General features: G+C 36.5%; 1 protein-coding gene across 1 annotated transcript; it reads left to right on the top strand.

Moving 5' to 3' along the window:
• The first annotated feature begins 3,242 nt into the window (after window positions 1–3,242).
• LOC113063708 (probable G-protein coupled receptor 34) lies at window positions 3,243–4,609 on the top strand. The gene is made up of 2 exons (XM_026234038.1): window positions 3,243–3,288; window positions 3,429–4,609. The coding sequence occupies exon 2, from the start codon at window positions 3,478–3,480 to the stop codon at window positions 4,435–4,437; it is 960 nt and encodes a 319-aa protein (XP_026089823.1). The 5' UTR covers window positions 3,243–3,288; window positions 3,429–3,477; the 3' UTR covers window positions 4,438–4,609.
• The last annotated feature ends 5,753 nt before the right edge of the window (window positions 4,610–10,362 follow it).

Genomic DNA, 10,362 nt, shown 5'->3' with positions numbered 1-10,362 from the left:
TTGGAAAGACATAAGTTATTAATTACATAATTTTCATTTTTCGGTGAACTAACCCTTTAAATTGGAACGTCACTGGGACGTGATGAGTACGCCCTAACGACCAAACTGGCACGTTGTGAGGACGTGACATTACAGATCATATTGGTCGCAGCAACGTACCAAGTATGTCCTAACGACCAAAATACCACGTCCACCTCTACTTTTAATATTTTCACCTCACCATTACCTTGAAATACATAAAAAACTAATAAACTCAATCCATCTGTGCTGCAAAAAATAAACCTTATGAAATCTAATTGTAATCTAATTATAGGGGATTCATAGTAAATACATTCATTACATACATGCAATGCAAACCAATACAAAAACATTACATTTTGATATAAAATAGACAAAAACACAATGCATTCATTCACAAATCAACATTTATTCATCACTACTTTCTAAAAATACTAAGCCAAAACATTTTGAACATTGCACCTGTTTTTCAACCATGCAGTGTTACCAAGTTATGAGCACAGAAAACTGAACACATCAATTCATAGATTACACAATATAAACAACAGAAAATGTTTGTCTTGTTAAGGATGGGGATAGATAATAATGACGTTATCAGTGAAAATTATAAAAAATTATCAGTACACTTACTGATACAACTCATACGTAATTTGGTGCATGAATAAAGACATGATAAATAGATATTAAACAATTCAGAAGATACTGCACTTTCTTTTCCAGAAAAAAAGTTACATTGTTTCCTGAGCGTCGTATATGAGGCGTCTGGTATAAATGTCTGGTGGTAATGTGCTTTAATTACACGGCATGCAGGAAAAAGTAGGCTAAATCGTGCGCACAATTGACTATTTAACTCCCTCAATTTGCTTAATTGTGTCCACTACTTATAAATCGAGAGAACAAATTAGTAAATTGAGCAGACGATTTAGCAAATCGATGAAATGTAAAAGTAATCGTGCACATTTTAGTACATTGAGGGAACAAATTATTCAATTGTGGACACGATTATAATACATGGCAAGTTTATGAGAAAATTGTTAAACGCGTTCTTCTTCGTCCTGAGTGTGCACTGTCAACATCTTTCTCTGGCAGCAGAAAGGGAGGATCATCTTGTTAATGTTGTTTATGTATGTACACAACCAGTCATAAATCTGGAATATTTTCTTTATGGCTTTCAAGAGAAGTCTCTTCTGCTAACCAAGGCTACATTTATTTGATCAAAATTACAAAAAAAAAGTAATATTGTAAAAAAAAAAAAAAAAATTATGTTTTCATACTGTTTTTCGAATATACTTTAAGATGTATTTATTGAAATAATTACGAGGCAAAGCTGAATTTTTCAGTAACTTTACTCCAGTCTTCAGTGTCACATGATATTTTCCATATACTGATTTGCTGCTTGGGAAACATTTGCATGCACCTAATCGCATTATTGCCACTATGATGCATCTGCTCATGACGTACATGAATGATGTGAATCACACCTGCAGTTAGCTCACTACAGTCGTTAGTTCCACTGACCTCTATTGGTAACGATGGAACTTGTGACCATAGTTGGTTTTTGGAAACGCACCCCATATTGGAAGGGATGGGGAAGAAAACTTTGCATTTCTGGAGTGTCAATTTTTTTCTTTATGATTATTTTTTAAATAAAAAGTTCAAAACATAGTAAAAAAAATATATAATAATATTTTGTAAAATTACAAAACTATTTTCTGCCACTGCTGATTTCTGAAGATCATGTGACACTGAAGACTGGAGTAATTAATGCTGAAAATATAGCTGTGCATTATAGAAATAAATTATACTTTAAAATATATTTTAAACTTGTTTTCATTGCTACATTTAAATAAATTGAATCGGCATACAAGTATCGGGATAGTATTGAATCGGCAGATTAGCGAATCAGCCCAGCCCTAGTTACTATAGTCAAAACAATGAAACTCTCTAAATGTTTTGGGCCACACTAGTAGGAAGCATTTGAGCTGTGTTTATGATAAATTTGCATAACAGTGAATGTAAAATATGTACTTCAGGATGGAAATACATTTTTTATACTTGGGACACGGTAATTGCGTTACTTTGGACATGTTTTATGTTTTTAATAATATTATTATTACTGGCATGGGCTTGGGATGCACAATTAAAATGTAATAGTTGTGATCATTATTTTACTTAATACTAAATCTCTGTCAAGTCTGCATCAAATCAAGCAATCCATAATCGCAGGTAAACTGTTTGACCAGTCAGATGTTTGACATGAGAAGTGGTCTACAAAAGAGCTATGGTTTGCAGACAGTTATAAGAGTTGATGTTTAAAATACATCTTTTGAATATGCAGTACTGTGTGAAATCATTGCCCTGTTACCACGGAGAGCTTTATTTTCCCTCATCAATAAGCTTCATCAGATGTTTTGTTTAATGGTCCGATTCTGGGGGGTAGTTGTGGCCTAATGGTTAGAGAGTCTGGCCTGTATTCCAAAAGGTTGCAAGTCTGAGTGAAAGTCGTGACTTTTGAAATTCGTGACGTTTGCCAAGTATGGGAGCCCATATGGAGCTCTGCATTTAACCAATCCAAGTGCAGACACAGCACTGAGATATATATCTATGAGATATATAGCAATTGGGGGTTCAGTGCCTTGCTCAAGGGATCTTTAGAATACGAAGCTCATCAGTTCTGTGTATGGCTTTTGTTATGATCTGTAGAACCAAACAGAATAAATGTTAAAATAAAAAGAATCTTATAGAAGAGTCTGATAAGAATCTTACTGTGTGTGAAAGTGAAACATCTACAACATTTTATTACTAAGCACATGACAGAAGATGAGGACACTGAGAAGCATATTTTTATTTGTTTTGGTTCTTTTAAGGTTGTTTAGGCTGTTACAAATCAAAGAACTCTAAAGCAGAGGTCATTATCAATTCTCCTGGAGACCCATTGACCTGCAGAGTTTAATTCCAATCCTAGTGGCTCTCCAGGAGCAAGCCTCAACTGTGCAGCGTTGGGGGTAAAGACTAGGTGATGGTCACCAGTTTTCCTTTTAGGCAACCAGATATTTCCTGTGCTCTGAAACTGGAAGTGAGTTTTTCTATTCTATCAGATTGGTTTATCTAGCACTTCTTTGCAATTTCTATTGAGGTTTGCAGTCACGTCAACCACAGCAACCAGGGTTCTACGTCACATGCGAGCAGAGTTTCCTGCATAGGTACTGGAGTTTCTGAACTGTCATGTATCTAGTCACTTGCTAAAGCACAAGCAAACCAGCTACACAGGTAAGGGAGTTCTTCTATTCTTCAGATCTTAACATTTGTAAAAAAGCAATTCAATAAGTTGTAGAAATACTTAGATCAAGAAAGAACCTGTCATAATGCAGACAATATTTTAAAAATCTTTTCCTCACATGCCTCATTAGGAAGGAGGAGCACTGGTCAGCAAGTGTACACCAATTTTTCACTGTCACAATGATGCAGGAAAATAATTTAACCACCAATGTGTCCTGTCAGATTCATGATGGCATATTGTCACCCTTCTTGTCAATGGGTTACATTGTCATCTTTTGCATTGGTTTCCTCTGCAACACTGTCACGCTCTATATATTTTTCCTTCGGCGACACACAGACTCTTCCATGGCCGTTTACATGCAGCACCTTGCAATAGCAGACACTCTGCTGGTCATGTGCTTGCCCTTGCGAGTTTACTACTACAACAAAGAAGGTCCCTTCTACTTGTGCAAGGTGGTGGGCATCTTCTTCTATATCAACATGTATTCCAGCATCCTGTTCCTCAGCCTCATTAGTCTGGATCGCTACTTGAAAATTATCAAGCCTGTTTGGGTCTTTCGAATACAAAAGACAAAGTGGAGCCAAATGGCAAGCTATATCGTCTGGGTGATCCTCATCGCAGGAGGAGTGATTCCCTTTTTTACAAGCAACAGTCAGAAACATCCGTGCAACAAGGTTTGCTTCCACTTCCACAGCAAGGGGCCTATCAGTGGGACCATTAACCTGACTACAGTGGGGCTCTTCCTAGTTTTCTATGTAGCCTTTCTTTGTTTTTATGTTAAGATCACTAAGAAACTTAAGACTATGTCCATGGGTAATGGTGACCCTAAGGCACAAAGTCGCAAAAAAAGGGTAATAATGAAGACTTTCTTAGTACCGTCCATTTTTACTTTGTGTTTCTTGCCCTACCATGCGATACGAATACCATACGTTCTGGCTCAGATGAATGTGATTGGAGATCTTCAAAGCCAACAATTGTTGCACATCTTAAATGAGAGTTCCTTGCTATTGTCTGCTCTGAATAGCTGCCTTGACCCAATTATCTATTATTTCTTATCCAGTGAATACAGGAAGACAATACTGTGTGCCATTCAGGGCAAGTTTAAAATCAGCATAAACCGCACACTCACTGAAATTTAGCATGAAAGGATTACTTTTCCTTTTGTAACTCGTGAGGTCTACTGAACCAATTTTTTAAAAATCAACAAATTTAAAATATTTAGTTTTAAATGATGTTTACTTTTGGTACTATTACACAGCTTGGGCACAGGTGAGTGAATTTATATATGATCATATGACATAATATCTATATTTACATGAATATTAAGTATACGTGCATGTATGATGGTTCTAACATTTTTGTAATAATAATAAATTTATAATATTAATAATTATAAATAAGAAGGTGTGCCCGATCCTCCAACCGACAGTTATAGTTGTAGCATTATCTCTAGAGGCACTGGTCCTCAGATTGTTTTCTTTTGATGTCAATTTTGTGGTGGTGCCCAGAAAAAAAATGTCAAAGTTGTTTATCCAAAATCAAACCATAATATTTACCTGCATGAAATTGTTCAGGCCCAACACAATGTATATTAACATAATTTAGGCTAAAAAGGAAAATGAGCATTTGGTTTCAAAATTTTCTTTTGTAAATGTGTTTTATAAGTTCTCTGCGAGAACTTTTTTTTTTTTTAACAATATATTGGATGGACAGCTGTTGACATTAAGATATAGAAAGCATTGATTTATATATCAAATATACAATAGTATATTTGCTTTGTAGTTTAATTTGCTTTCTCTCTCTCTCTCTCTCTCTGTGTGTGTATACAGTTTGCATTTAGCATTGTATTTTCTCTGCTATATGTGACCCAGAAATTACATGCAACCAACCATTTGAGAACCACTGAACTAGAGTATTTGAGTGTACATTAGTGGATAGACTTTTTAGTTTTCCTTCATTACTTTATTTAACCGTGAGAACGACCTGTAATTTATGATAGTATGTGTAATAAGAAAATGACCTTTGTAAAGGTTATGGATTTCTTTGTTTGTGATAGTTCCCATGTAGTAGACATGGGTGTTGTTGTGTTATGAGTCTAACCCATGTTTGTGGTGGTAGACTCTGTTTAAGTGTTAGCCACATTCAAGTTTTTTCTAAATGTTAGAGCAATATACATACATAGTACTTTCCCACATCGAAGAATATTTTTAGATGTTTGATTTGATTTTGATGTTAAATAACCGAAACCTGAACAAGATTACAAATGCAAATAGTATAAAAAATTGTTTATTGTTTCTTTTTTTTTTTTTTTATAAAATGCATAACTGTCTTCATTATTTTTCTTCATACCCTTTATAAACTGTTTATGCACATATTTATACATGCCTGTCTTCTGGCTAAAGCCATTATTGTGACAGAGCATGGAAATAAAATACAAAATACATTTTATTTTAATAAAATATCTCTATTTATCTCAATTTTGCATTGTTTGTTGCAAAAACTGCAGTTCTCAGCTGATGTCTTAGATATGTTTAGGGAGCTTGACATGATTCTCAGAGCTGCTGTGTGGGTTTGTTGTCTTGTTTCTGATCAACAGATTGGAGAGAGCATTGATGAACTGATGAGAAGTTTTTTTTTTCTTCTTTTTTCTGCAGCTTGTGGGTGACTTGTAGGATCTTGTTTGTGACTTGATGAGTTTCAAGTTCAGATCATTTTACAATTACACTCCATTTTTCATTTAATACATACACACAGACACACACACACACTGGTTTCCATTTTTTATGAGGACATTCCTTAGATGTAATGGTTTTACCATACTGTATTTTCCATCCACTTAACCTAACCCTACAAAAAACTTTCTGCATTTTTATATTTTCAAAATACTTGATTATGTTTCCATTATGTGTCAAAATTGACTGGTTATGTGGATGAGTAGATGATTTTTTAGTGTTGTTTTGGCAGCCTGTCTTAAATTTAGTTTTAGTCTAGTCTATGTGTGAAGCTGTCATTTTAGTTTTTATTAGTTTTAGCCACGTTTAGTCTATTCAAGTTTCAGTCAACTAAAAGTCTGAACATTTTAGTCTTATTTCAGTCAGAATTATCCATGATTATTTTTGTCTAGTTTTAGTCTATGAAAATTGTATTTTAGTTTCTTTTTAGTAATGCAATTCTATTTAACCCAGTCAGTAAAGTATAAGTACCTAGTAGTTTAGACGAAACTTTGTTTGTTGTCGTCTTCTAAATAATACTGCGAGTGGGGCTTGAAGAAGTGATGTCGCCTGGATCTGCACAGTGCAACCTGATGCAGTCCCTGAAGTGAGACACAGGAAATAGAAATACTACAAAATATCAACAATAACGAGACTAAACAAGGCGAAATAATGTTATAACATTTTGTTTCAACTAATATTTGTCAATGAACATGAAGATACATTTTAGCATAGTTTTATTTTGTAAACCACATTTAGTCTCATTTTTATTTGTCAACAACATTGCATTACACATTTAATTATAGTCATTGTCATATGACTAGAATTTACATTGTTTCTCATCTTGTTTTGTCACGTGATAAAGGTTCGTTGACAACAATATTTAGTCATAATGTTCATTGACGAAATCAACACTAGTAGTTGATGGCATACATTTTAGGTTAAACCAAATTGTCTGTGAAATCATATTTTGATCTTATAAGATTGACTAGGCACCTAGTGCTAATGATACTGATTTAGTAACATGAAGTGAAAGATCACCAATTAATTTTCATTTTCACTTATGACCTAGTTACATAGACCTTGGACCATAACCAGTCATGATCATCAAAATTTAAGCAGCAGTAAACCTAAGCTGTCCACACTTTGCTGTTATTATTTATATATATATATATATATATGTATGTATATATATATATATATATATATATATATATATATATATATATATATATATATATATATATATACATACACACTACTGTCCTTTTTATAATATTATATTTGTTACTGTCATGACAGAAGACAGGAAGCACAATGCAGCCATTCACACACTCATTCACACACCAACTGTGGTGTCAGCAATTCAAGGTGCCATCCAGCTCATCGGGAGCAGCTGGGGTTAGGTGTATTGCTCAAGGACACCTCGACACTTGGTCAGGTGGAGCCGGGGATTGAACCACCAACCTTCCGGCTTGTAGACAAGCTACATGAACCACTGAGCCACTGCCTCCCCAGTGACTCATGAGACTGAACAGGCTGAACAGGAACAGGAGTGAGACAGACGTGCAGCACAGAGGACCTCAAACAACGATCTGACAAGAGAGATGAGAATTGGATGAGTATTTAAAGGTGAGTGGATTAGCTGCAGCTGGCACCGTGAGTGAGATCCGCTGGCCACTGATCAGGTAATGATGGCCGGTCATGCCCTCTCACACACACCCACACACATGTAACAACATAAACATGAGACAAACAGGAAACAATGCATTCATGAACTATGACAGTACCCCCCCTCCTAGGGACACCTCATGGCGTCGGCCTTAGCCTTGGTGTGTGCCCTCACTTGGAGTACATTCTCGCGGCCTCTAGTCCATGTGCAGTGAAACCTCTGAACAAAGGCATGGATGGAGGGGACAGCGACTTCGGATTCCAGACTGGGAAAAATTGGTGGCTGGTACCCTAAACTACACTCGAATGAACATAGGCCCATCAATGAGACTGGAAACGTATTGTGGGCATGCTCCACCATTGACAGTTGTTAGCTCCATGAGGAAGGAGTCTTGGAGACCAAGCATCGCAACACCCTTTCCAAATCTTGGTTGGCCCTCTCGGTTTGACCATTGCTCTGGGGATGAAACCCTGAGGACAGACTTACAGTCGCTCGCAGGAATCTACAAAATTTGGACACAAACTGGGGTCCCCTGTTGGGTACCACATCTGTCGGGAGGCCATGTAGGTGAAAGACGTGTTCTATGAAGGTCAATGCTGTCTCCTTGGCTGAGAGTAATTTACGCAAGGACATAAAGTAGGCAGCCTTCGTGAACCGGTCCACCATGGTCAAAACTATAAGGTCCAGGCACTCGGCCAAGGGAAGGTATCCGGTGCTGGATGAAGGTTTCCTGCGTGTTCTTTCTTTCAGCACGTAGAGTTATTCAGTTTAGGTCAAACTCAAATCTGACTCCATTATTTATTTAATCTGACTCAATTTTAGTGTGACCTCGAATTTAGGTTGAAATATTAACTCTTTCATTCGGGTGCTCATGTTGCTAACAAGGATACAACGTGATCTACTAGTCAATAATTACAGAGTAAGACAGAATAGAATCAAAATAACAAAGTAACAATTTATTAACAGTCAGGTAGATATGTATTTTGCCAATTACATATTCAATTGAAAACACATCAAATCATATCAATACAAAACATCAAATTCTCAAAGATGAATCTACAAGTAAAATATGCATACCTGACCTTAGAAAATACATAGTATGAAGTGAAGAGACACACAACACACTTCGGGCTTTCTAGCTACAGAAATCGCCCTGATCCTTTTGTATTAACTCATGTCTCAAGCCTGGGTGATTTTACAACTCAATGGGAACAGAAGGTAATTTACATGGAAGACCCTGGAAAAAGGCACTCCCATTACAGTAATCAAAATATATCTTGACTCTTCGGATCTGTATTATCTTCTAATCTTCTTTTGTAAGATTGAGACCATTGATTGAGAGACATTTCCAATGATACTAGACATGAATGTTAGTTCACTTGGATTGACATTTTCATGTAATCATTTTGAGCAGACTCAGTAGAAGGAAGAATGGGTGACGGGATTTAAAATGAAACAAATGGCCGGAAGGTGAGGAGGTCATGTTTGTATTGTCTGTTTCTCAGGAGATCAAAGTATCTCAGGTTCTTTCATCCTTACAAAACTATTGTGTTGCCCTGAGAGGGCGAGAGGGTGGTAATAAAATCTAGCGCAATATGGGACCAGGGTCTCGAAGGGACCGGCAGCGGTTGAAGTAACCCATCTGGGGGTCGATTGGAAGTCTTTCCAGTGGCACAAATCAAGCAAGCCAAAACAAAGCTGTGAATGTCGTGAGCCATAAGCCACAATGTCCCCACTGAATGACATCTGATAGTAATCCCTTCAGCAAAAATAACCGATTCTGTGGGCAATCGGGTGGAGGCATTATCCTTTCTAAGGCCGTCTTGACCTTTGTTTCAACCTCCCATGTGAGTGTGGATACAACTAGTGACTCAGGTAAAATACACTCATGCCCACCGAGCCTAGAAGGAGATCTGTATTTTGGTATTTCTGATGTATTCCAGATTCTTCTGATCAGTCCAGACAATAAAATGTACCCCTGAGCCCTCTGTTAACCCCAATATTAACTTGACTGCCAATAACTCTCTGTTGCTGTAACAGAAATGAGTCGAACCAGACAAATTAAAGAGTCTATCAAAGCTGTGTTTGGAACACGAGCCGAATTCTTCAGGAAGTCATACATCATTCTGTGCCACAAGTCCCAAGGAAGATAACCAACCAACCAACTCACACAACAGCTTTCAACATTAACACCACTAGAACAATTATTGACAATTTTAATTTGCAGGAGAGATTGTCAAAGTTGTTGTTAGTAATTGAAATGGAACGCTGAACCAGACTGAAATTCCTGAGGGGGGAGGGGCTTTGAACCACTGGTCTTCACAGAACATCCCTATGTCAGAGAATGACAAAGAAACATATATATGGACCAAAACGAACTCCAAAATGACTTCTAAATGAATATCATTCCATCGCTTAACTCCATATTCATTTATATGTAACCTACACATTCGCCTATCATGTTATAATCACTTATTGTGTATGTCTTTTGATAACTATAGGATACATAGTCATGTCTAGTATTGATATAATCAAATCTGCTTGCTTGAATTAGTTCAGACAATCATTTATTTGTCAAATATATCATAACCTGATTATAGGAATCATTTCCAAAATTAGACCCTGCAAGAGTGGGAAAATTCGGACCACATGCTTGGTAAGATAAACATATGATTTATGAT

The sequence above is a fragment of the Carassius auratus genome, chromosome 46, assembly GCF_003368295.1.
Source record: "Carassius auratus strain Wakin chromosome 46, ASM336829v1, whole genome shotgun sequence".
Classification (NCBI taxonomy): domain Eukaryota; kingdom Metazoa; phylum Chordata; class Actinopteri; order Cypriniformes; family Cyprinidae; genus Carassius; species Carassius auratus.
This window is presented reverse-complemented; position numbering and strand designations above follow the sequence as displayed.